This window comes from Candoia aspera, chromosome 1 (genome assembly GCF_035149785.1).
Source record: "Candoia aspera isolate rCanAsp1 chromosome 1, rCanAsp1.hap2, whole genome shotgun sequence".
Taxonomy (NCBI): Eukaryota; Metazoa; Chordata; class Lepidosauria; order Squamata; family Boidae; genus Candoia; species Candoia aspera.
Window position 1 is genome coordinate 20,863,634 of NC_086153.1, and position 25,837 is coordinate 20,889,470.

The window sequence follows — 25,837 nt, forward strand, 5'->3', positions numbered from 1 at the left end:
CAATGTATAAACTACATTGAATCAGTGAACATGACAATTGGTAACATGACATCTAGAATGTTTTCTCCAGTTCTAGGCACTGCATTTGAAGGAGGACATCGACAAACTAGAACATGCCCAGAGGAGAAAAACCAAGCCGGTAAGAGTCTTGAAGGAAAGGCATATGAGGAGTGGTTGGAAACGTTGGCTTATGTTTAGCCTTGAGAAAACTGTGGGGAGATATGATTGCTGTCTTCACGCAATGAAGGGCTGTCATGTAGAAGTTTCCTTTGCTGCACATGTTTAAACAAAGGCTGAAGGGCCATCTTTTCATGATCTATAGTAGTACAACTCCTGCATTGGGGAGGGGAACAGACTATATCATCTCTCTTCCAACCCTTACATTATATTATTTGTGTATTTGAGATGGGATGCTGTATACGTTTAATTTGCATGGCCAGGCTGCAAAAGCAAGGAATTACAGGTAGTCCTCACTTAATGACCATTTGTTTAGTGACAGTTCAGACTTACAACGGTGCTGAAAAAAAACGACTTACAACTGGTGCTCACACTTACGACCTTGGCAGCATTCCCCACAGTCACATGATCGCAATTTGGGTGTTTGGCAACCAGTTCACATTTATGATCATCGCAGCATCCCATGGTAATGGGATTGTCATTTTCAACCTTCCCGGATGGCTTCTGGCAAGCAAAATCAATGGGGAATCGCGTGATTTGCTTAACAACCACGTGGTTTGCTTAAAGACTGTGGTGATTTGCTTAATGACCTCTGCAAAAAAAGGTCATAAAATCGGGTGAGATTCACTTTATGACCACTTTGCTTAGCAACCAAAATTCCAGTCTCAATTGTGATTGTTAAGCGAGGACTACCTGTACATCTCATTATTTTGAAAGCTAATTCCTGGTTTGGTGTAGTGGTTAAAGCATCAGGCTAGAAACCGGGAGACCATGAGTTCATCCTACCTTAGGCACAAAGCCAGCTGGGTGACTTTAGACCAGTCATTCTCTCTCAGCCCTAGGAAGAAGGCAATGGCAAACCACTTCCAGAAAACCTTGCCAAGAAAATTGCAGGGACTAGTCCAGGTGCTTACCAGGAGTCAAAAACTTACTTGAAGGCTCTTCAGTGATAATTATGTTGACTTTGGCATTTGGGGCTAGAAAGGGGATAATGTATCTTGAACCTGCATAGCGGCCTATTTAATGGTTACACTCTTTTGTTGAGGCAGTTTGGAATTTGATGAATGGATGCCACGTCACTGCAAGTCAATTAAATACCTAGTTGCATCATTTACCTAATAAGCTACATGTAGGGCTAACAGATCTGGACTGCAAAAATAGCTGCTTTTCTGGATCCCTTTGCTGTCCGGACGTGTGTATGTGTATAACACGCTATTGGAAATCCTATTTGGTCATTTAAGGTTCAGTGTATTGGGCGAACTGAGAACATTGATACTACAGGTTCTTGGCCTTTTCCTATTTTCCGGCGACCGCGAGGCGAGATAACATTGGAAGCCATCTCCTGAAACGGGACGAAGGATGATTTCGCAAGTCGCCCGCCGCTCCGACCGGCGCAGCATCTCCCTTAAGTGGCGCTCTGAGCAGCCGGTCAACGTGTCTCTATGGCTTCCGCCTTCACTTTTCCTGCTTCCGGTCTCGCCCTCCTTCGGCGGCAGCGGGGCCTGTGGGGCGATGGCGGCTGTACGGGGCCTCCGTATTTCGGTGAAGGCGGCTGAGCCGGAGCCCATGGAAGTGGAGGAGGGCGAGCTGTTGCTTCAGACCGGAGCCCCCGCTACCACGTCGCCTCAGACGGCCACGGCATCGGCGGAGGAACTAGCCGTGCCAGTGGGGCGCTCCCTGAGGGAGCTGTTACCGGTAACGGAGCCGGGGAAACGGGCCGGGTGGAGGGGTCACAGTCCGCCGCTTCCGGAGGCCCTTAGACACATAAACCGGGATCCGAGGCTTGAAAAACAGGGGATTCTTTGCGCATGTGTAGAGTGTATTTCCATGACCGAAAGAGAGACTGAGTTCGCTGTGTCAGGATGAATGGAGTTACCGAGATACGCGGACGTTGACAAAAAGGCAGTGCGATCCTGATTAAAAGACTCTTCGATTTCTTCCCTCGTTTCTTCTTTTGCCTCCAACTCTGCTTGCATGGCTGCCTGACCCCAGATAAAAGCCTTCCCAAGATACTCTAGCAGATTTGCACTAAAAGGGAGTTTTATTTACTTACTTATTTACTTACTTGGGCTTCGTCAGTCCACAGACAAAGCAGCATTGCTGAGGAGGTTTCTCTGGGATGCTTCATGGGCTCATGGAGAGCCCAGTATGGAGGATATGGTGAAGGGGGCAGCTTTCTCACAATGCTCTTTTGCAGGGAACTCTCCCAGTAGGCTGATGAGTATTGGTAGATGTTTACCAGTCCTTTACTTTTGGCTTAAAAAAAAAACAAGGCATCTGTGAATAAATAGTAGATTACTTCAGTTTAAAATTAACAGAAAGGCTCAGAAGAACAAGAAAGAGCAATTGAAATGTTCTTGCAGATTCGATGGCCCTTGTTAATAAGTTGGTTTGGATCTTTGGATGGGAATTGAGAGGTGACAGAAGGTTGGAGCAGGGAACTAGGAGAGACTTCACATTAGGAAAGTATGTTATAACTTTCATTGTTAATTGGGGACACTACAGAAAGATACAGTTTGGTTGTAGTTTGTTCTATTAATGATTGTTTTATTTCAGGACACTAGCAGAAGATATGAAAACAAAGCTGGGAGCTTCATCACTGGAATAGATGTGACTTCAAAGGTATTTATATGCAGTGATGTGGTTTTTATCCACTTTGGAAACTTGGAAAATGTCAAATTTCAGATTCATTGACATACACAAATGCATATTTTATAGGTATGTATATTAAGTGAGTTTCACTGCACTTCATTGTACAGGCATATTTGTACACTATAGCCCTCCCCCTTTAAAAATAGGGGTTGTTTCCAGGATCCAAGTCACGTGTTCCTTGTGATTTTATAAATTACCTGTGTTCTTTAATAAGTATATAATGGCAAATGTAATAGTTTTCATTATTTTTTTTCTCTAGAATCTCTCAGTGTGAGCTTCCCTTCGTAGCTGGCTGTCCCCTGCATACATAATTCTGAGCCTGAAGAAATGTATTTCCATTCCCCAATGCAATCAATATTTAAATGGGACTGTGATATTCGAATAATTGAAAATAATGTGTGACACAAGATCTTGATCTCAGTATGCCTACACTGGGAATTGTTGCTCTTTCCTGTCGTCTATCATCAGCTTCTCTGATTAGTTTCTCTGATAGTTACTTGCAGAGACTGGGCTATGGCACTCTGGACTTATACCCCAGTTTTAGCAAGGCTATTGAATACAGCTGGTATTTTATTGCAAGAAGCAATTTATGAGAAGATTTTATATCCTGAAACAATTGGGCTTCCTGCCTATTTTTCTTAAATTAAACTACCTATCTTTCTGTGAAGTTAACATATTGTAGCTGTCTTGATTTGTTCTGAAGCTTGTTTAATGCTGGCTTGGATTTATTTCCCAATTGCATCACTCCCTTCTATCAGGGAGAGCCAAATGTTTCTACATCACATGGAGACTTGATAGAAGGAGCAAGTTGTTATTCCAGTTATACTGCATAAAGCATCAGACCATAATTTCTGCTGCTGTTCTGTACCAGGTAATGTTGTAATACTGCACTGCAGCACAAAAAAATGAATTTAGGTTTTAAGAGCAAAGAGAGCCTTTTCTGTTTTTCGCAAAGCAGATATCAGCTGCTGTTACTACCAGTCACTTGGATGTTCAATCACCTCTTCTCTTCTTTCCTTTTTGTAGGAAGCAATTGAGAAAAAGGAGCAAAGAGCAAAACGTTTTCATTTTCGTGGGGAAATCAATCTTGCTCAAAGAAATGTAGCACTGGATCGAGATATGATGAAAAAAGGTACTGAGAATTATGTGTTCTTTAAATAAGTAAATCTTCCCATTTGTTCTGGGCCTTGTTGGTGCTTTGCTCTTCTAGGTCAGATGAAATGCAAGATTGACCCTCCTTTAATGAGTGCATTTTTCCCTTTAGGATTTTATTGTTTGGAGGAAACAGAAATTCTCAGATGAAGCAACTATGAATAGGAAACTTCTAGTTTTTCATAAGCCTTCTTGGTTTTTTTAAGAAATTGTTTATCATATACGTATGTGAAACATTCCCCCAGAATGATTTTTTCTTTAGGACAAAGATCCCAATTCCCTTTTGGATTGGTGGGCATATTTAGAATATTGAGGAAATGATACGGGGGACATAAAATGGATGGTGAGGATCAGGCATTCAAACCCAGGATTGCAAAAAGTAGGATTTAGAACTGGACTGTAATGAATTTGTGTGATTTATAGGAAAAAAACATGTTGAATTGAAGCTTGCATTAATATCTATAGACTAACAAAAATCATAAACTTAGAATTTGCCAGTGCCACTGTGGAACAAAAACTGCATTTCCATTTTTTTTACCTGGAATATTAAGAAAGTAATCAGCAAATCTGTGGTCACACTGATAACGTTTTATGTAGTGAGGGACTGATTCATATAAAAATTAGGAAAGTTTGTTTTCAAACTTCGGTTGGAACCTTTGAAGAGGAAAGGCAGAAAAAGTCCAGACAGAACAAAACATAGGAGAAAGAGAAATGTCGCTTCCATTGGAGCCTAAAGCAGTGGAAAACTTTGTATAGATGAGAAAGGAGTTCAAATGCTATGTTTCTTAACTTCAGCACATGAATTCGTAGAGGAAAGCAGTTGTGCTAATAGTTTGGGAATTAGGCAGTTTGTGTAGAAAGAGTAGGTGGCTAAATGTCTGTCCTAGTACATAATATTTGCCATATACTAAGTCAAATCATTAGTTCATCTAGGCTGGTACAGTACTGGACAGTATCAGAAGTGAACTTCAGGAGATACAATAATTTTACATGGGAATACGCTCACATTGAAGAAGCTAAAGTCTCCTTCCTTTTTAATGCAACTGCAGTTCTGTGATCCTTAAATCAAAACAAATGCCATTGAATTTAGTGGAATTTACTTCTGAATAGGTTTTCACAATGCACACTATTCCCTGTTTTCAAAAGAGAGGTGTCTCCCTTTCACTCCTTTAACCTTGCTATACCTACATTAGGGAAAGAATGTCAAGATTTGGGGCTATGGAAAAGGGAATGAAAGGAATCCCCTTCCAAGTTTTTCATCTAGATCAGTGTTTCTCAACCGTGGCAACTTTAAGATGTGTGAACTTCAACTCCCAGAATTCCCCAGCCAGCCTTGCTGTCTTAAAGTCCATACGTCTTAAAGTGGCCAAGGTTAAGAAACAGTGATCTAGATAAATCTCAGTGATGGTGGGGCAAATCAGCCTTCCTTCCTTTTTTGAACTGGTTTTTTTTTAATCTTGAACCTTCAAATAAGTGATGGGGAAGTTGATCTATCTGCACTGTTGCCTGATGTTGATTTTTGTTTTGTTTGCTTCTTTTCTTTTGTCAGTTGCTGACACTTAGACTAGATTTTGAATTTCTTGCAGCCATCCCCAAATTGCGACTAGATACCATATATGTTTATGGTGTTGATGAAATGAGCACCCAGGATATTTTTGCCTATTTCAAGGAATATCCCCCTGCTCACATCGAGTGGCTGGATGATACCTCTTGTAAGTACCTGAGAGTACATAAACTATGGTAAATTGGTTTGTTTTAAAAAGAAAGATGATTTATTCTATGGGGATTGTCACCTTTATTTTCTGTTAAACTTACAATGGGAATGGAAGGGTTTTTCTGTATGACATTTCTCTCACGCTGGAGACAAACTGCAGTTTTCATTACATGTTTGTAATTTTGGTGCTATCACTAACTGATTTTTTTCTTTCTTTTGAGGCAATGTTGTTTGGCTTGATGAAGTAACAGCCACACGAGCGCTCATCAACATGAGTTCTATGCCTGGGGAGGAAAAAATAAAACCCCAAGAAAACTGTAAGAAAATAGAAGATTCCACAAAGAAAGGTAAAAAAAAAACATTGTTTCATAGCCATAGGATTTGGGTTTTGAATGACACATCTAGGCACATGTTAATTGGTGTTAAGTAGGACTCTGCAATTCACTGCTGGAACCACCCATGCAACTCCAGTGATAGTTTTGCTTGAAGAAAGCATTGTTTCAGATTCTGCCTCTAAACGTTGGACATACAGTATATTTCATCCATAGAATTCTTTCATCACCAGTGTGAAAAGGCCTTGGGTAACAGGGCTGGGAGGGATTTTCAAGAAGGCTAGCAATCATAATAAAGGAGAATGATCATGTGAAGTAGTGGGTGTGTTCAGAAGAACCAACTCCGTTGCAGGGCCTTAGTGCCAATCAGACTTAAGCATTTACTCAATTTTTACACAAATGGAAAGCAAAAAAGATAAGGAAAATACATTTCTTGGTTAGCTTTTTGTTCTTGGTGTAGCTCCTTCTCTTCATAGTTGACTAATTTTGTTTGGCCTCCCGAGTTTTTTATTTAAGTTTGCTGCATGAATCTCTGTTGAGGTGGACCATTGATTTAGCTGAGCTTGTATTGCCTATGCTGTGGAAAGAGCTGTACCTCAGTGGTAGAGCACATGTTTTATATACAAAAGCTTTTAGGTTCAATTCTGACAATAGTAGGAAGGTATGGAAAGTTTATCTTCAATCTTCAGTTGTTTGGACTACAGCAAGCAATTAGTTAGGCAGTTCTTAGCTAAATAGGCAATGGCCTTCCCTAATACAAGGCTGCTTCCTATGGAACCTGGAGAGTCAATATCAGAGTTAAAACTGCCAGCTGTGCTCCATTCCTGTGGAGAAATCCTGCTTCAACTCATGACTTCTGTATTTGGCACTTCTGGATGATCAGCTAGAGCATTGTTTACTAAGTACAAACAAAAAGGTAACAATTGTAAAATATATTTTTGTTTATTTTAGAAAAACAGGAGGAAAGCTCAGATGATGAAACAGAAGAAGGTGAGGTAGAAGATGATCATCCAAGTGATACAGAGGTTAGTGCGGGATGTCTGGGCTAGGGCCAGGTCTGTCTGGATAAGAACCATAAAAAGAAACTGAAATTAAGAGTGGGATTACCTATATAGTCTTCCATAACTTGAGCATTGTCTAGATATGTGGTCTATACTTCTAGAATTCTTAGCAATTACTATGTTGGCTGAAGGATTCTGGGAGATGTTCTGTATATCTGAAGAGTACCCAGATTGAGGAGAGCCAGTCTGGTCTAATGGGTAAGGTGCTGGGCTAGAAACCAGGAGGCTGTGAGTTCTAGTCCTGCCTTAGGCATGAAAGCCGGTTGGTGACCTTGGGCCAATCACTCTTGCTCAGCCCTACTCACCTCACAGGGTTGTTGTTGTGGGGAAAATAGGAGGAGGAAGGAGTATTAGGTATGTTCGCCGCCTTGAGTTATTTATAAGAATAATAAAGGCGGGATTAAAAAAAAGCTGAAATAAATAGCAGAATATGGCTGATGAGTATCTAAAGTCTCACTTCCCATAGGGAACAAGTTTCATTGACAACCACAAATAAAATGTAATTATAACATAGGATTTGGAATTGGCTGTGGATTAGACCAAAACGGGCTCCTCGAGCTGAGCTTTGTGCTCCTCTCAAGGACATACATGCATCACCTCCCAATTTCATTCAACTGAATGGAAAGATCTGAGAAAGCAGAATCAAAGTTTGAAGTGAAACTGGGCTGGGCTGGTTTCTTCAACCTGAGGTACCTGAGCTGAACTAGAACTATGTCTCTGTGGTTGTTACAATCAGGCCTTTTGTTATCATGGTCACTCCTGAAATACTAGCCTGAAGTTTTTTTTTTTCTCCAGCTGGACACTTTATCCCAGGTGGAAGAAGATTCCCTTTTGCGTAATGACCTTCGCCCAGCCAGTAAGCTGGCCAAAGGCAACAAGCTCTTCATGAGATTTGCCACCAGAGGTAAAGAGCTTGACCTGTACAAAGAGCCCATTGCAACGTGGTGGACAGTTATGACCCAGCGATATTATTGTCTTGATTTTATGGCCCACAGAAATATTTCATGAACCCTGTGTATTGCTTTCATTCATAAGTCTTCTTTGCAGAACCTTCCATGGATTATAGTGTGATGCCTGTAGAAGAAGATATAACCATTATGCCAGAAAGTTAAGCCAGTGAATTCCCTTGCTTAGCACTGGTGCCTCCTCCCAATCAGGAATGCTGTTTCAGAGCTGAGAGTCTGTTTCCCTAAATACAGATTTAGGAGGTGGTTATTTCTTGACAGTACACATAAGAGTATAGAAGCATGACATTCAAGTAAAAAGCTTATTATTGGAGATGATTGCTACAATAATTAACCAAAAATTTCACAGAAATTCCAGAAGAATTTAAAGCATTTGTAAATCTGTAAAATATTTTAAGATTTTAAAAACTAGGTAATAAAATGTAACGTGTTGCTAAAATGATCAAAACATGGGTGCCAAGTGGCCCTCTCTGGAAGGGTCTGCCATAACCAGGATGCTACTGAAGAGAAGTCCATCTCTTAGCAGTCACCGAGTGTATCAGAAGATCATTTTTACCTGGGTAGGTTTTCATCTCATCTTTTATCCTTTCCTAATGCTTTCCACTCCCAGATTCATAGTAGTTTCCTTGTAGATCAGGTCTCAGCTGTCCATGGACTGCATGAGGGCTTATTTATTTATCCGTTTATCAAACTTGTCACCGCCCATCTCCTCCCACCAGGATTCCAAGAACACAGCAATGAACCATGATTGTGATTATTTTATTTTTCTAGTTTTTGCTTTTTAAAACATTTTTTGTGAAATAACACTCAAAATATAGGGATTAAGCCTCTACAGACTTAACCCATCTATTTTGAGTAAAAAGCCCAAAAGCCCACAGCATTAAAAAGGATTAGGTTTACATTTGAGCCGCTGAAATTGATTCCCACCGTGGAAAGAATTTGTGATTAGTTCCGTAGTTTCAGTAGTATGGAATGTCCCTGCGCCCACTTAGCTTTTGTTTTACTCTACAGATGACAAGAAGGAGCTTGGTGCTGCCAGGAGAAGCCAATATTACATGAAATATGGAAATCCTAATTATGGAGGCATGAAAGGCATCCTGAGCAACTCATGGTGAGCTGGGGAGAGGTACTCCTTGGGAATTACCTTATCCAAAGTGAGCTGTCATGCTAGCCTGGTTCCTGTTTTGGAGTATCTTTCATTTTCCACAGATTATGCGTCTGTCTGGGAAGTACCCTCTCAATATGCTCTTCATTCCATACAGCAGCATCAGTTAATGCTCTGGTTTCCTTAGGGCTGTCTGTAGTCCAGGCCCAGCTTGGTACATTCTTGGAATGTGTAATTAGGCACATGCTTGATTAGAAGAAGACATTGCAAGTGGAATAGCTGCAGCAGACAGCGCAAGAAATAAATCCTCAGGAATACTGGGGTTAGGGATGCTCTTGGATGCAGGAATATCTAGAAAAGATTCTTAGACCTCCATGTCATTTTGAGTTGTAGTTAGAAAAGTTGCCCACATATCTGCAAGGCCAAATAAATATGAATATCTGGGGATGGGTTGGGGGATAGGCAGGTTTCTCGGTTGTGAGAGTTGGACTGGCACAATATGGTAAATGCTAATCCTGGATTAGAAAAATACAATTGCTGTGTTCGTAGCAAACAGCATATTCACATAACATGCTATGACTAAACAAATGTAAACTGTTTTATGGTGTAACATAGTGGTCTGGTTCATACAGCCCCTTAGGACACTGCTGGGTTCTCACAGAACACTGAACTATAACTGAGCTTCATTTTATCTTAGTCTAAGACAGGGTTTCTTAGCCAGGGTTCTGTGGCACCCTAGGGTTTTGCAAGAGGTCCCTAGGGGTTCCTGGGAGATCACAATTTATTTAAAAAATGATTTCAAATTCAGGCAACTTCACGTTAAAGAGGCAAGTTTCATTCTTTATTTTTAGTTTAAGAACACTGTTAGTGCATATCTACAGGCCTACCCATGAAACAAGTATAATAATTTTGTAACTTCTGGCCTATATTTGAGCCTGAATGTTCAGGGGTTCCCCGAGGCCTGAAAAGTATTTCAAGGGTTCCTCCAGGGTCAAAAGGTTGAGAAAGGCTGGTCTAAGGTGTTACGTGAACTTGCTCAGAACATGGTAGTGACAAAAGAGAAAGTGCAAGTTCATCACTTTCTGGATCATTTGCAAAAGGAGCGGGGCACGTACAAATCTTTGCTGAGCCAGAATTCACTGGTTACATCTGAATTTGGCTAGAAGCCCAGTCTTTAGTGGAAGGTTATAGGAAAAACTTACATTGGCCATGGTGGTGCACGTGAAAGCTGTAGACCTTTTGTGTCTTTGCAGGAAGCGGAGGTATCATTCACGCCGGCTTCACCGAGATGTGATTAAAAAAAGAACTCTCATTGGGGATGATGTTGGCCTGACATCCCCTTATAAACATCATCATTCAGGTAAGTGGAAACAGTTTTCATAATGCAGTCAGATGATAAATACTTCCAGCACAGTTGGTCTGTGTTCATTATAAAACTGGTGTGTTTATATAAAATGGATGTATGTACAGTATGTGTCTGTGTAGTTTTTTTTCTTCTGACGTAAAGGCCTTTGCTACCTGGTTTTGCAGGCATGTGGACTCTCCAGTAAAAAAAAAAGTCTGCATTGTGGAATAGCATTGTAAAAGGAAGGAAGCAGTCACAATGTTCTGCAAGAGTAGGTTTTGGGACTGTCTCTTCAGTCCTCTCTAAAATCAAGAGGCAGTGTTGTTCCTGGAATGTAGGGCAATATAGTTTAAGAATCCAAGTCAGTGTGTGGAGCAAAAAACACTCTAATAACAAATAAGAAAAAAACAGTAGATAAATATTTTAAGACAGGAGTTGGCCTCATCGTCCAGCCCCAAACTCAGATAAAACTAATTCCATTGTTTCAGCCTTTAGAATTTGATTCTTGCAAAACCAAAAAAAAACCCCAAGACCTGCACATACAAATTACATCTACAAGCAAACTACAAAATTACCAGGGAGCAACATTACTTCTGTCTACAGAAAACTTCATTGAGACCTTTATACTAACATCTGGTCACTGATCTTGCACTTTAAGCTCTTTTTCAAGAATTCTAAGAAAATAAAATCTCTGTAAAGAAGGAGACAGCATGCAGTTGATCTTGACAAAACTATGCAGGGTTAGACCCAATCATTACTTGGACGGGGAACTCGCTCAAAATTCTGAGGCTGCCAGTGAGATGAGACGTCTTAAAAACATCCTGGGAGAAGGCAGTGGCAAACCATTTTCATATTGTGGCCAAGAAGGCTACATGTTTGTGTTCCCATAGTCATCAGGAACTGAGTCAACTAAAGGAGGCTTTAATTTACAATTCATTATCATGATACTTGTTTTTAATTTTAAGCATTATTAAAATTAAGAATTGAAATGAAGCCAATACATAAAACCCAAACAAGAACCCCAGTAAACAAAGAAGCTTGTCTTATAATCAGAAAAAAAAGATACCATTTTAGAAGACTGGCTTCTAGAGAATTATTAGAATAAAAATGAATGTAAAAGGAAATGTATTTCCAGTAGCGTGTCTTTATGATTCCTGCTTCTTGATTTTCTAATACTGTTTTTACAGTTGGGCAGGTAAGCCATATGTGCGGAAAATATTTGATTCTGCATAGGCTCTCTGACATTTAGATGGACTAGAAGGTAATGGTCAGTGTAATTCAGTAAGTGCCCAATGCCATCTTTGTGCTACTAGTTTTAATTATATTTTCTGGAGCTAAGCTCGATTTGTTTTAATTGGTTGATGATTTTAGAACCTTTCCTACTGAGAATTGGATAATGACAAATAAGAGATCATCTTTATCTGCAAAGCAGAGAAGTTTATTTTGGAATTTGAGAGCATGTTCATCTGAGTCACCTTTTAAAATTTTGTCCTGGCTTTTTTCTTTCCTATATTTTCTTATGTTGTTGGTTTGTTCATGATTTTATCTGGATCTCTTCTCTCTTCATTAGAAGGTGGCCTAGTCCCATATTGACTTGTCCCAGTCATTGCTGGTATAATAGGCAGGCTATTACTTATTATCCTAATTCACGGTACATGGTACATGGGATACACGATTCTTTAACATGGGAATTAGCAAAATAGATGTCTAATGTACTTACTGCTTCAACAGAAGTCACTTGGGGAAAGAGGAGGTAGACTAAACCAGCAAAATCTTTACTGGATTCTTATGTTTTGAGATTGTTGCAGATGCTGGGAAAGCCTTTAGCCCAGGAGAGGTCAAAAAAGTCACACACCAAGCATTTCTATAAAAATAATTTATTTACAGAAAACAAAAACAAAAGCAAAACATTTAAAGGACCTAGCTCCCTTTTTGGAGCAAGCCTTGCTGAGCTACATTTCCAGCAGAGAGAAAAAGAAGAAGTGAAGAACAAGTCCGGGCAGGTCCTCCCCCCAGGCTATTTTGCATGAAGCACGTGAGAGGAGACAATCAAATGCAACCCCTTCACCTGGCCAAATGATTAGGTATAAAAGTAGCTTAATCTGTGAGTAGGGAAACCTCAACACTCCCCTTTTTACACTATAGATTAAGTTGCAAACCAATCTTCTCTGACAACTCTTTGTATCTTGGTACAGGAAGAGGTTTGGTTAAAATATCAGCAATCATGTCTTTTGATTCACAATATTTTAACATTATTTCTCCTTTGCTTATCATATCTTTGATATATTGATATCTAATATCGATATGTTTTGTTCTACTTCTGCAGGCTTCAGATTTTGCCATAGCAATGCAAGCTTGATTATCCTCATAAACAGTTATAGGCTGGTTCACTTCCATGCCTATGTCTTTTAACAAATGTTTAAACCATGTAACCTCATTACAGGTTTGTGTTAGAGAATAAAACTCTGCTTCTGCAGTGGAAAGAGCAACAAGTGTTTGTTTTCTAGAATGCCAGCCTAAGCTAGATCCAGCAAATTGAATTAAAATCCCAGAAGTGGATTTTCTGTCACTGACATCTGCTCCCCAATCAGAATCGGCAAAAGCCTGCAATTTCTCAGTTCGAGGCATTTAGCATCAGGCAATAATTCTTTGTTCCTTGCAAATACCTCATTAACCTCTTCAATGCTGCTTTTCCAGTAGATGTAGGCTACCTGTCTACTTAAAATGGCCACAGAATTTGAGATATCTGGGCGAGAATGATTTGCAATGTACAGTAAACTTCCAATTGCAGATCTATAGTTCTCTGCCTCAGTTAATTGAGTTTCTCCTGTATCTTTCTGAAAATCTATTATCATCGGAGTAGACTGGTTTACAGTCTTGCATATTAAAATCTTCTAGCTTTTGAATTTTACTACGTTGGTTTAACAAAGCTACCATCCTTGTCTCTGTGTACTTCCAAACCTAGGTAATTGGTCACAACTCCAAGGCTTTTTAATATGAAATGGCTTTTCATGCAGGCTTCAAAATCAAGCCTTTGTTTTTCTGTTGATGTGAATAGCAGCAAATCATCAACATAAATGCACAGATACATACAGCCTTGTTTGTCCTTCTTCATATATACACAGGGATCTGCTTTTCCTTTTTCAAAACCAAAATTCTGCAGTTTTTCATCTACTTTTTGGTTCCAGGATCTAGCAGCTTGTTTTAACCCATAGATTGACTTCTGCAGTTCACAGACTAGATTCTCCCCTTTTTCATAGCCAGGGGGTTGCTGCATGTATAATCTGTGGTCTAAATCACCATAGAGAAATGCAGTTTGAATGTCATAGTGGTTAACTGACATTCCCTTGAGTGCAGCAACTTTTAACAGTAATCTAATTGATTCACCTTTAGTAACTGGTGCAAAAGTCTTGTCAAAGTCTAAATCTTTCCTTTGAGTGAACCCTTTTGCAACCAACCTTGCTTTATATTTTTGGATTTTGCCATCAGCATCCCTTTTCAGTTTGAAAACCCACCTACAACCCAGACAGCGTTCATTGGGAGGTAGATTTACCAGTTTCCATGTTTTATTTTCTTTCAAGGATGCTAATTCCTGTTGCATGGCAGAATGCCAATTTTGTGCAATCTCAGGTGGTAAAGCATTCACTTGTTCTAAAGACTCAGGTTCTGTGAATATGTGAAAAGCCTTTACTGTTTCAGCCTGAAAACGTGATGGAGGAACGCCTTTATTACTCCTCTGAGATCTGCGAGGTAATACAGGGCTTAAATTTTGACTCCTATCACTTTCCTGAGAAGCATCTATCTCATCAGACAGATCTTCAATTTGCTTTTCTGGTTTAATGTCCTCATCAGGCAAAAGATCACCATCAGCAAGTCCTTGCTGTTCTCTTGTGGTGGTCAGTTCAACTGGAGAGCTAGAATTTAATCTCCCCCAGTTTTGTTCAGCAAAAGAAGCGCTTTTGCTAATTATTAATTTCTCTCCCATTATGAACCTGTAGCTCCTCTGGCTTTGTTCATAGCCAACAAAGATGGCTTTCTTTGTTGTGGGGCCTCCTTTCCTTCTCTGCTGTTTTGGAATGTGAACCCATGCAGTGCTACCAAACACTCTAAGATGGCTTACCTTTGGTTTCACACCATAAAACAAATGGAATGGAGTGTCCTGAATCATAGAGTTATACAACCTGTTCTGAACATAACAAGCAGTCGATAAAGCTTCTCCCCAGAACTTAAAACATAATCGTGAATCTTTTAACATGCATTCCATCGCATTTTGCAAGGTTCTGCCCTTTCTTTCAGCAACACCATTTTGCTGAGGGGTGTACGGGTTAGAAAGAATTTGTTCTATCCCTTTTTCCACTAGGAACCTTCTGAATTTGTGAGAAAGGTATTCTCCTCCTCTATCACATTGGAGTGCAGATACAGGCCTAGGGAATTTTCCATTTGCCCATGTCACAAAACTTTTAAATTTCTCAAATGCCTCATCTTTGTGTTTTAAGATGTAGATAAATGTGTATCTTGAGAAATCAATGATGGTCATTGCATACCTTGTCCAAGACTTGGAGCAAAAGGACCAATAATATCAGAGTGTACAATTTCCAAAGGTCTAGTTGTAACTCTGTCACTGTGCTTACTCACAGGAGCTTTTAGTGTTTTGCATTCTTTGCAAACTACACAATCTAAGTATTTATCACAGGGTTTTATCTTTAGGTCAGCACACAGCTGTGGCATTTGTGCTATATACTTGTAATTAGCATGACCAAGTCTCCTGTGCATCAGGTGTACACATTGGTCATGATATGGTGTGTTGCCAACTGCAGCCTTGCAGCTTGGCTTCCTTGCATTTTGCACAATGTACAAGGAGTCTTTTAACATACCAGTAGCACACAATTTCCCATTTTTACGTATCTCACAACCATTTTTCTTAAATGTTATGATATACCCTGTTGCAGCCAATTGTGCCACAGATAAAAGGTTTGATTGTAAATTTGGCACATACAACACACCTTTTACAGTTTCTCCTAAGCAGGATAAATACAAGTCACCTTGTCCCATAATTTTGGTGACAGACCCATCAGCCAAAGATACACTTTGTCTTTCAGTTTTAGACAGTGACACAAAAGAGCTTTTACAATTACATAAATGACAACTGGCCCCAGAATCTAACACCCATACATCAGAATTACCCTTCTCAGCAACCTGTGCAATTTGGGTTGTCTGAAGAGCCTTCTTCTGTGTTGCCCTTGTGTTCTTCTGCTCTGTCTTTCTACTCTTGGGTCTCATGGCACAGTCTCTTTGCAAATGTCCAGCTGAACCACAAGTGAAGCATCGCTGGCTTGCTAGCGCTGTGGCCTCAGGTTCCTTTCCCTTCTTTTCCCTCATTTTCTGGTCTTGCAGCTTTCCAGAAGAGATGGGGGGGGATCTTTCCTCTCTCTTCTCCCATTCAGCGAGTAAGCGCTGTGTAACATACGATGGGGTGAGGTCTGCTTCAGGCATAGCCTCCAGGGTACAAATCAGCGTGTCCCACGTTTCATTTAGTGAGGACAGGAGGATATAGGATTTTGTGAGAGGTGTAAATTCCATTCCTCTCTCCTGCAACTCAACAAACAGCTGCTGAATATAATGCAGGTGCTCAGGAAGGCTTTCTCCTTCTGCAAGGTAGGCTCTGTACAGCTTTTTCATCAGAGTAACTTTACTCCCTGCTGTTGCCTTTACATATAAGTCTCTCAAAGTGTCCCAAAGTTGCTTTGCAGACTGCATGCCTCGCACGTGGACTAGCTGATTGTCCTCAACTCCCAAGATAATGGTGGCTCTAGCCCGCTCATCCTGTCTCAGCCATTCAGCATTGGGATTTTGGGGGGTTTGCTCACCAATTGGCAGCCAAAGATTCTCTCTGCGAAGATACATCTCCATCTTCAGGGCCCAATTCAAATAGTTGGTCTCTGATAGGCGCTCCAGAGGCATCGCTGAGGACTGGGAGGTAGCCATGGCTTCTTCCTTCTTTTGCAAGTCACCTCAGCTAGCTTCTAAGTCCTGCAGACCGGCAGTTGCTGGAAAATCTCCAGGTGGCTCCAAAGAAAATCTTCACAGGTCTTTGCTACCTGCCTTTAAATTGTGCATGAGGTGTGGAGTTGATCTCTCTTTTCTCTCTGGGTTTTACTGCGTTGTTTACTGGGCACATAACCTGTTGCAGATGCTGGGAAAGCCTTTAGCCCAGGAGAGGTCAAAAAAGTCACACACCAAGCATTTCTATAAAAATAATTTATTTACAGAAAACAAAAACAAAAGCAAAACATTTAAAGGACCTAGCTCCCTTTTTGGAGCAAGCCTTGCTGAGCTACATTTCCAGCAGAGAGAAAAAGAAGAAGTGAAGAACAAGTCCGGGCAGGTCCTCCCCCCAGGCTATTTTGCATGAAGCACGTGAGAGGAGACAATCAAATGCAACCCCTTCACCTGGCCAAATGATTAGGTATAAAAGTAGCTTAATCTGTGAGTAGGGAAACCTCAACAGGGATGGCTGGGAGGTCAGCTCTGGTTCTTTTGCAGGTGCTCCACGTACCACCTAATGAAAGGCTTTTATCTTTTGTGTCAAATTATTTTTACACATAAAATATAAGGTGAGGTTTTAGCCTTCTTAGAATGATCATTCCTGCCTTATAGGATTAGTAAATGTTCCCGAAGAACCAATTGAGGAAGAGGAGGAGGAGGACCAAGATGATGATCAATATATGGATGAAGATGATCGTGTAGTTGTAGAATACAGAGATGAACTGCAGGCTTACAAACAGTCTCGTGAACGGAGTGCTCGGCGGTCCAGTGCTAGCGAATCTGACTCCGATGAAATGGACTATGATCTTGAGCTGAAGATGATCTCCACTCCTTCCCCCAAGAAAAGCATGAAAATGACTATGTATGCAGATGAAGTAGAGTCTCAGTTGAAGAGCATTAGGTAAGGCTGGTTTGCATTCAGAAAGCTGGGTTTCTTTATCCTAGACTACTTTGGTGGCTGATGGAGGTTGACCATTGAATTAAGACTACATAAAGGAGGAAAATTGGTTCAAAATATATTGGGATAATAGGCACACTGGTGATATCATGGAAAAACAATAGAAACATTAAATAAAATAATTTAAAGCAGAATAAATGAAGCAATTGCAATGTAAGTGACTGAAAGATTACAATAAGGGAAAACAAACTAATTGCTGTTTAATCAAATCAGGGAAAAAATTAAATTCAAAAGAGGAAAGGGTATATTAAAATACATTTTCCTTGTCTGTTCCATTAATGCTGTTAACATACTTAAGCATTCTAAATATTTAAATGTAAAGAATATACTGTATGTATCATTCCAGTGGACGCTCAAGATTCTTAGCTTGTTCAGGTTCAGATAAAGGTAATAATACAGAAAGTTAAGAAAGGTAAGAAGAGAAATTGTCAAGGGGAAACAGTTTCTTTAATCAGCTAAATTAAATTATTCTAAGAAAGAATTAAAAGGTCTGCCTCTCCATCTTGAGAGAGGCTAAAGGCCTGGAGTTTGAAGGAATTCATCAAATCTCTTTTAGAATCCAAGAAGAACCCCCTCTTTTGTTTGTGTCAGCATTTTACAGACACCTGTGTGTCTAAATGACAACATCTCAGGATCTGGTTTTCCACTATGTGTTTGACACCACCCTCAAATTTAATTTGCTTTCTACTTTAGATTCTCATTGGTTGTCGGTTCTATCCAGGGGCATATTAAAAGTGGCAGTAGAAGTAGTCCTCGGCTTACAACAGCAATTGGGACTGGAATTTCCATTGCTAAGCAATGCGGTTATAAAGCGCAACATCATGTGACGACATCACTTAGTGATGGCAATCCCGGCAATCCTCTTTGCCGTCGTTAAGCGAGGACCTTGCACGACCACGATGTGGGAAGAGGTGCTGCAACCGTGTCCAAGCAGGCCAGAGGACGAGAACTATGAGCAGGCTGGCGGGTGCTGCGGGTGGGCTCTATGGAGCATTGACAGGTGGGCACTACAGAGCACGAGATCCCCATGCTGCCCAGGGGCTCCTCAGGAGAAAAAGTGGCAGGAACAGGAGTGACCTGTGACCTCCTGCCAGCTTCCCCATTGACTTTGCTTGTGGGAAACTACAGGGAAGGTTGCAAATGGCTATCACATGACTGTGGGACGCTGCAACCGTTGTAATTGTGAGCCAGTTGCCAAGCACCCTAACCACAAATACATGACCGCGGGGATGCTGCGACGGCTGCAACTTCAAGGACCAGTCATAAGTCCCCCTCGTTCAGCGCCATCATAACTTTGAACGGTCGCTGAACGGCTGGCCGTAACCCAAGGACCGCCTGTATATTGGATTGATTGTGTTCCTATTTGTCTGGACTTTGAAGACATCACTAATTTCTTTGATTCTATGTCCTCAATTAATTTTCTTGCATCTGAACTTTCCTATCAGTAACCAAATCATACATTTGCTCACACCAGTTGTTCTGCCCACGGTACCACAGCCTCCATGCTGGATTGCAAAGACAGACTATATTTATTTCCTGGAGTGTCAAAAATCCTCTCATAAGAGTGAAAGTTAACAATAAAATAAACATAGTTCTGTAATGCAACAATATGCAAAATAAAGCAGAATATAAGACTGTTATTAGTATGTCCTGATTCTCATTGACATATTGCAGAAGTAAAGTTAGTTACTAATACTGACTGTAGTTACTAAAGCTGAAACAAATCAACTTGAGTCTATATGTTCTGTTAAAACTTGTTTTTCTATATCAGAATATTAGGTTACGATACAGCTATGTAAGATAAATGATTTTACAGTAACATAAACCCATGTTTTTAGCAATAGCAATACACCTTATTACTGGTTTTATTTCTATCTTGTTCATTTTAAAATATTCAATAAGTTCTAACAAGTTCTAGGTCCTCCGTGATCCAATGAAGTGCTAGATACAAAAGTGAATGTAATAGTTTTAATTGTTCAGTTTTATGAGAAGGAATGTAGATGCATTATCTTCATTCCTTCAGATTTCAAAGTAGCTTCTAACAGCATACAATTGTTTTGTGGTTCCTTGTCCAGCAAACCTTTTCATTAATTTAAACCACATGCCCACTTTTATTTTTGTACCTCGTGCATCGTTCTGTTGAAAAGAGAAAAGCCCCACGTGGATTCTGTAAAACAAAACTTAGGTCTATTTAAAACAAGATTTTATCTGAGCCATGCTCCAGACAATGTTTTCTATTCCAAAGCTGCCCAATTCAGACTTCATTTGATTCAGGTTCTGACAGGTTTCTTTTCACAGCTTCCTTGAAGTATGAATCTGGTTCATGCTTGATTTCATCCAGACTTCAGTAGGTGCTCCCATTTTCCTTGTTTGCAGAACATCAACAAATATCCAGATTAAGACGTTCTGAACGATATCTGTCTCAGGAAACCCTAAGGTTCTAATTCTTAAACAGAGATGGTGAGATCTGGGCGGAACAGCAATTGCCAGGGGAGACTCAAGCACCTTATGTTGGCCAAGACATGTGCATGCCATTGCAGTGCTGGGGCTCCTCTGGTCTCGCACTGATGATCACATTTGGAGAATCTTTGCTCATGCCAAAATTCAGCCCTCCCTAGTGTGAAGGACTTCAGTTGGCCTGTGGGTGATGTTTTCTTGGCTTTGAGCTGTTCAGCAGAACAGAGTTTAGAGCAACTGGAACCATGATTTTGGAATACAGATCTACTTGTTCTTATTAACCCACAGACCCTTTACACAGATAGGCTTTCTGATGGAGTGTGTAGGCATTTTGATTCATGGAAGATTTTTTTAATGTAGAAATTCAATGAGAGCAGACAGCGTAACTTCCAGCAATGTCAAGAATCGTATTGGAAGCAAAGGAGCTTCAGAGAAAGTTGCTGATGTGAGACTGCTATTGGAAGAAAAAAGGCATGGGAATCCTGGCCTGCACCAGCCCCTGAGCTCTGTGAAATCAGGTAAAGGATTCTTTGCTGCTGAGTGTCCCAATTTACTTCTGCTTTGGAGGACCTGTTTTGTAAGCATCATTGTATTACTTGCATAATTCAGAATAAAAAGGATGAACAAGATGATTATTTTTCAAATGCTAGATGCCCCTGAGATGGCATTGTTGCTTTTGCCCACCATTATGAAGTTTCAGATCATTCAAACTCTTGATACTGCACATGCACACACACACACAGATACACACTGCTCCCAGTCTCCTTCCTATCTGGCTCTTGGGTCATGTGCTACCAATGGTATACTCAGCTTAATAAAAATGCTATGTTCAGATTCTTCATTGGGATGATGGGTGATAGTAAGTGGAGTAAAATTCAATGCATGATCATATTTTGTTTCCAGATGTCCGACAGAGGCTTGGCAAGAGACCACATTCGCCAGAAGTCCCTCAGCCCAGCAGCATCTCTGCATCTCATCGTGAGCCTATGTCTGATGTTCATAGTCGTCTAGGGATCCCCAGGCAAGAGGGGAAAGGCCTTTATTCAGATACCAGAGAGAAGAAATCGGGTCAGTCCTGTGCAGTGTTGTGTCAGTCAACTTTTCTGTTGCATCTAGAAGCAGTGATGGCCCAAAGGATGTAAGCAGAGCTTGTAATTCAGTGCTGGTTGTTTCTTCTTTTTTATAAAAATCATAAGTAACTTTACTTTAGTAGACAGCATGGCAAGTAGTGTGATGCAGTGACTTCATTACTGAGCAGTGATCTGGGAAGCACAGGTTCATATCTCTGCTCACCTGATGCTGGTTGAGCAGGTCACTGTTTCTTGGGCTGCCTTTCCTGCTTATTTCACCAGTGATTGTGAAACTAAAGTGCTTTCCATTCTCTGGAAAATCAGAGTGAGTATGTTGAATTAATTCTGCACAATAAATGGATCTGTTTCAAGAAGAAACTTCATAAAATTTATTTGTTTGTTTGTTTGTTATTCAAATTTCTATCACTGCCCATCTCCCCCCAAAAAGGGGGACTCCGGGCAGATAGGGTTATTATGGCTTAAATGTACTAAGCCATAAGCCATAATGATGTACTAATTCTGTACATCAGAGCAATTCATTCACTGAAAAAGGTTTGGGGAAACCACACTCAGATTCGTTGGGCTTCCTTAGCTATTTGGATTTAAATAAAACAATTCTGATAGAAAAGAATATATTGGTTTCTTTGTCATTGTACCCAAACCATTAGCAGGCACATGAGTAGAATGAATGTGAGTGTCCTTGTTTATGGGTGAGAGCCCTGGATTATTAATCTTGCTCATGGGGAACAGTAAAAACAATATTTCATTTACCAACATCTGGCTCTTTAGACAGAGATTCTGGAGATAGTAATACCCATTTGCTTTCCATGTTTTAGTACTATCTTGAAAAGAGATCTATACTTTGCTATTTAAAGAAAGAGTTGCATTTTGGCATTTTATCTGGTATGAAATGCAGAATGAAATACTCTGATCCTGTAATTCTAGCTGGAGTAAATAAAAGTGGGAGAACAAACAGTTTATTACTCACATAGGCAGGAATTTATATGTAGTGGTAATGGGGGAGAGAGAGACAGTTTGCTGTAGTGGTTAAGGCACCAGCAAGAAACCAGGAGACTGAGTTCTAGTCCCACCTTAGGCACAAAGCCAGCTGGGTGACCTTCGGCAGTCACTCTCTCTCAGCCCTAGGAAGAAGCAGGCAATGGCAAACCACTTCTGAAAAACCTTGCCAAGAAAACTGCAGGGACTACTCCAGGCAGTCTCTGAGAATTGGACACGATTGAACGGATTAAAGGGGTGGGGGTGGAGGGGAGAAAGATGTAAAAAGTGGTGGATACTATATAAACCACTCCAGAAGTCTTTAACAGCTGTAGAGTGAGATACAAATGCTTTTAAGTATATGTGAGGTTTTACCCCAAGAGTGTCATGAGCACTGATGGCGAGCAGGAGGGGGCCTCTATCCAGGGGGGAAAACGCATGCGTAGTAGTGAGGAGTTAAGCAGCCATTCAAAGAGACACAGATCAGACCCGCCTTGACTTTTGGGGTTTATCTGTCTGGGTTTTCCCACGCTTCTTCAGTTTGTTAGGATTTTCTGTCTAATGTAGCAGTTATAAACACTAGAGACCTACTCCTCGTCTCAGCGTGGTTCCTGACTGTTAGGACAGGAGAAGCCATATGTATGCCCAATACTTTATTCTTACTGTTCAGAGCACATTATGATGGTAAAAACCTAGTTTGGATTGTGTCAGTGAAGGCTTAGTACCTGTTTGAGGGCATGCCTTTTCTCTGCATACAATTCTCACTATATTTTCCTCTTTGTACAATGACAGGAAGTCTACGGACACGTTTGGGATCTGCATCAAAGACACAGGAAAAAATCCCAGAGAGAGCAGAAAAAGCATCAGTATCACCAGAAGATGACGACTCTGAGCTCCAGCGGGCATGGGGGGCTCTTATTAAAGAAAAGGAACAGTCGCGCCAGAAGAAGAGCCGACTTGATAACTTGCCATCCCTGCAGATTGAAATCAGTCAGGAGAGCAGCTCAGGCTCGGACACGGAATCATGATGGCCTTTAGTGCATTCCTTGGAGACTGTTCTGTGGCTCCAAACTGACTGTCTGGCCTGGTCCCTGGAGCCTTCCTCTGCCAAACATCCAATTCATGTTTCAAGGAATCTCTGGCATGAGATGATCTTGCATGGCAGAGGTGACTTTAGCAGAATGAAAGTGTGAGTGTGTGCTTGTGTGTGCTTGTGTGTGTATTACCTCCCTAGGAAGCAGTCAGGATTTGTAGAAGACTTGTATCTTCTTAAGATTTTCCATTAAGATGGAAACAAGATTCTGATACTCCCACAAATGATATGGAACTTTCTTGGTTGATCACCTTTTCCTTTCTGGTTTTTCTCTGGCTAGCCATTAGGACTGGCTCTGCTTCTGCTTCTTCCTCTCCAGAATGACCATGAATGTAAATCCAAGAAAGGACAATGGAAGTGTTCTTCTCTCCATTCATGTCAGCAGTTCTGAATGTGATTCCATCAGAATTGACTTTCTATGTTGGAGAGTAATTTCTTACATAAAATGAACAGGTGAAATCCTAAAAGGTGCTTTTTGTTCCTTATGGAAAATAACTTTAAAATTATTTCCATGTGTATAATGTTCAGTGGGAATACTAATTTGTGTGTGTATGTGTGTGCACAGACACATACACACACAAACACACACACATATATCTATTTGTGGCAGAGTTTGTTGTTGGTTACAGTAAAAGCTACTATTGTGGTTTCATATATGCATATATATATATATACACACACACACACACACACACACATATATATATATATACATATTGTGTGTGTGCACACATGCACGTGCACCCATGCGTGCATGTGGATAAAATGGATCTCGGCACATAGCATCCAGTAAAAGCCTCTGCATAAGGCCTTTTGAGATGAGCAGAGGTTAAGTAAAGATTAGTTTCTGGTGAATCATAGCCCTGTTACTGGAGGTGTGCATATGTTTTGTCACTATTATTGTCATGATATAGGTATCTGTGGTAGATTCTCCTCCGTATCCCCTAAATTTTACTGTTTCTTTGGCGCTCTTATCTTGACAGGTAAGTGATAAACTTTTATCTGGGCAGCTTCCCCCATCCCCACTTGTTCCAATGCAGGAAATAGATATTTTTCAAGTTTCTGGCCAGTAAGACATGTAGCAAACCTTCCCAGCCTGCAAGACTTCTGCAGGGAATGTACCTCTTTAGTGCCATATTTAATACATTTCTTGGGTCTTCCATCTTTTCCTTTTGACAAAATAGGAGCACTCCCCATTCTTCTCCGCAACTTGGGGGCTTTGGATCATTAGTTTGGAGTTTTGTGACACAGAAGAGCAGTACATGGCTTAGTAAACCACTTCCATTAACAGATCTTGCAAGGAGGAGGAGGTCAGTTAAAAGGTCTTGAGGACTTTCCTGTTTTGTACTGATTTTCATTTGTTTAAATGTGGATTCTAAAGATTATAAATGACAAAGTAAATGTGATGTTTGATCACTGAAGGAACTGTTCAAGTGCATATTTTCCCTCATCTAAAGCCTAATTATTTATATACACACATATATACACACATAGTTAATATAACAAAGATTTGTATTACAAATAAAATTCTGATCTTAACTATAGTATATCTCAACATCTCTGCTATCTGACTGTCAAACATACAGTTTCAGTTGTGACTGCAAAATAATCTGGAGAAGTAAAGCTATCTGAAAGAAGGAAACTGATCATATTGTCACAAAGTGATAAACCAGAATTCCTGGCTTACTGTGATCCATGAGCAGAGTGCTAATGCACGTGCCTGTTCATTCTGATTTTATGGGAAGTGCTTTCAAATAAGATGAAGTCAGTAAATCAGTAACACAGGGAATTGATAGGCCCAACAAAGCCAGTTCATACTTCAAAGCTATCACTTTCACTCTAGTTTATTATTTGTATGTTAGAGTAATGGGAAGAAAAAGGCTCTACAATAGGACACTATTGGTTGATCACCTTTGCCCTTCTGGTTTTTCTCTGGTTAGCCATTAGGGCTGGCTCTGCTTCTGCTTCTCCTCTCCAGAGTGACCATGAATGTAAATCCAAGAAAGGACAATGGAAGTGTTCTTCCCTCCATTCATGTCAGCAGTTCTGAATGTGATTCCAACAGAATTGGCTTTCTATGTTGGAGCATAATTTCTTACCTAAAATGAACAGGTGAAATCCTAAAAGGTGCTTTTGTTCCTTATGGAAAATAACTTTAAAATTATTTCCATGTATATAATGTTCAGTGGGAATACTAATTTGTGTGTGTGTGAGAGAGAGGGGGGGGGGAGAGAAATAGGACAATAGGACCCTGCTTTTTCGTGGAAACCAGAGGGTCAGTAAATCTGTCTTTTGCGTTTATGCCAATAGTGGATTGTTTCAAACACAGGGAAATGAATTGGCAAGTGGACTAAAGATTATAATAGTAATTCAAACAGTATGTGTTTTCTGTGGAATAACATGAGCTCACAGTTCTTCTCTTCTCAAAGATCGGTTTGGTGGCTAGAGCTAAGATACGTCTTCAAACTTCCATTTTCCTTGAATTTTTCAGTGGTACATTTTATGTTTATTCCCAGCCTTAAAATGAAGTAAGCTGCACTTCCAGCTGAACAAATCATAGGTAACAGCTCTTAAGAGATGTATGTGGAATGAGGGGGGGGGAAGTATTAAAGAGCATGGAACAAAACAGCCTAATCAGAACATTTCATCAGAATGACAGAACAAGACTTGAAAAGTTCTAAGTGTCTTGCCATAGAGAAAGTACGGGAATGCAAA

The 25,837-nt window shown here is 40.4% G+C and overlaps 1 protein-coding gene across 2 annotated transcripts; it reads left to right on the plus strand.

The window, feature by feature from the left end:
* The first annotated feature begins 1,656 nt into the window (after positions 1-1,656).
* On the plus strand, positions 1,657-25,719 carry NCBP3 (nuclear cap binding subunit 3). Of its 2 annotated transcripts, none has more exons than XM_063299381.1 (13): positions 1,657-1,872; positions 2,734-2,799; positions 3,856-3,961; positions 5,568-5,693; positions 5,917-6,042; positions 6,979-7,052; positions 7,884-7,992; positions 9,065-9,164; positions 10,412-10,518; positions 17,161-17,449; positions 20,324-20,481; positions 20,867-21,031; positions 22,822-25,719. In XM_063299381.1, exons 1-13 carry the CDS (start codon positions 1,690-1,692, stop codon positions 23,055-23,057), a joined length of 1,845 nt encoding a protein of 614 aa, XP_063155451.1. In that variant the 5' UTR covers positions 1,657-1,689; the 3' UTR covers positions 23,058-25,719. The 2 variants fall into 2 exon arrangements, with proteins under 2 accessions (XP_063155451.1, XP_063155459.1); XM_063299389.1 differs by lacking the exon at positions 1,657-1,872 and adding an exon at positions 3,089-3,700 and having other exon boundaries at positions 2,728-2,799.
* The last annotated feature ends 118 nt before the right edge of the window (positions 25,720-25,837 follow it).

Coding starts and splice junctions, on each gene's coding strand:
- NCBP3 (XM_063299381.1), top strand. CDS start 1,690: ATGGCGGCTGTACGGGGCCTCCGTATTTCGGTGAAGGCGGCTGAGCCG. Junction 20,482..20,866: donor CCTGAGCTCTGTGAAATCAG/GTAAAGGATTCT, acceptor TTTTGTTTCCAG/ATGTCCGACAGAGGCTTGGC. Junction 21,032..22,821: donor TACCAGAGAGAAGAAATCGG/GTCAGTCCTGTG, acceptor GTACAATGACAG/GAAGTCTACGGACACGTTTG.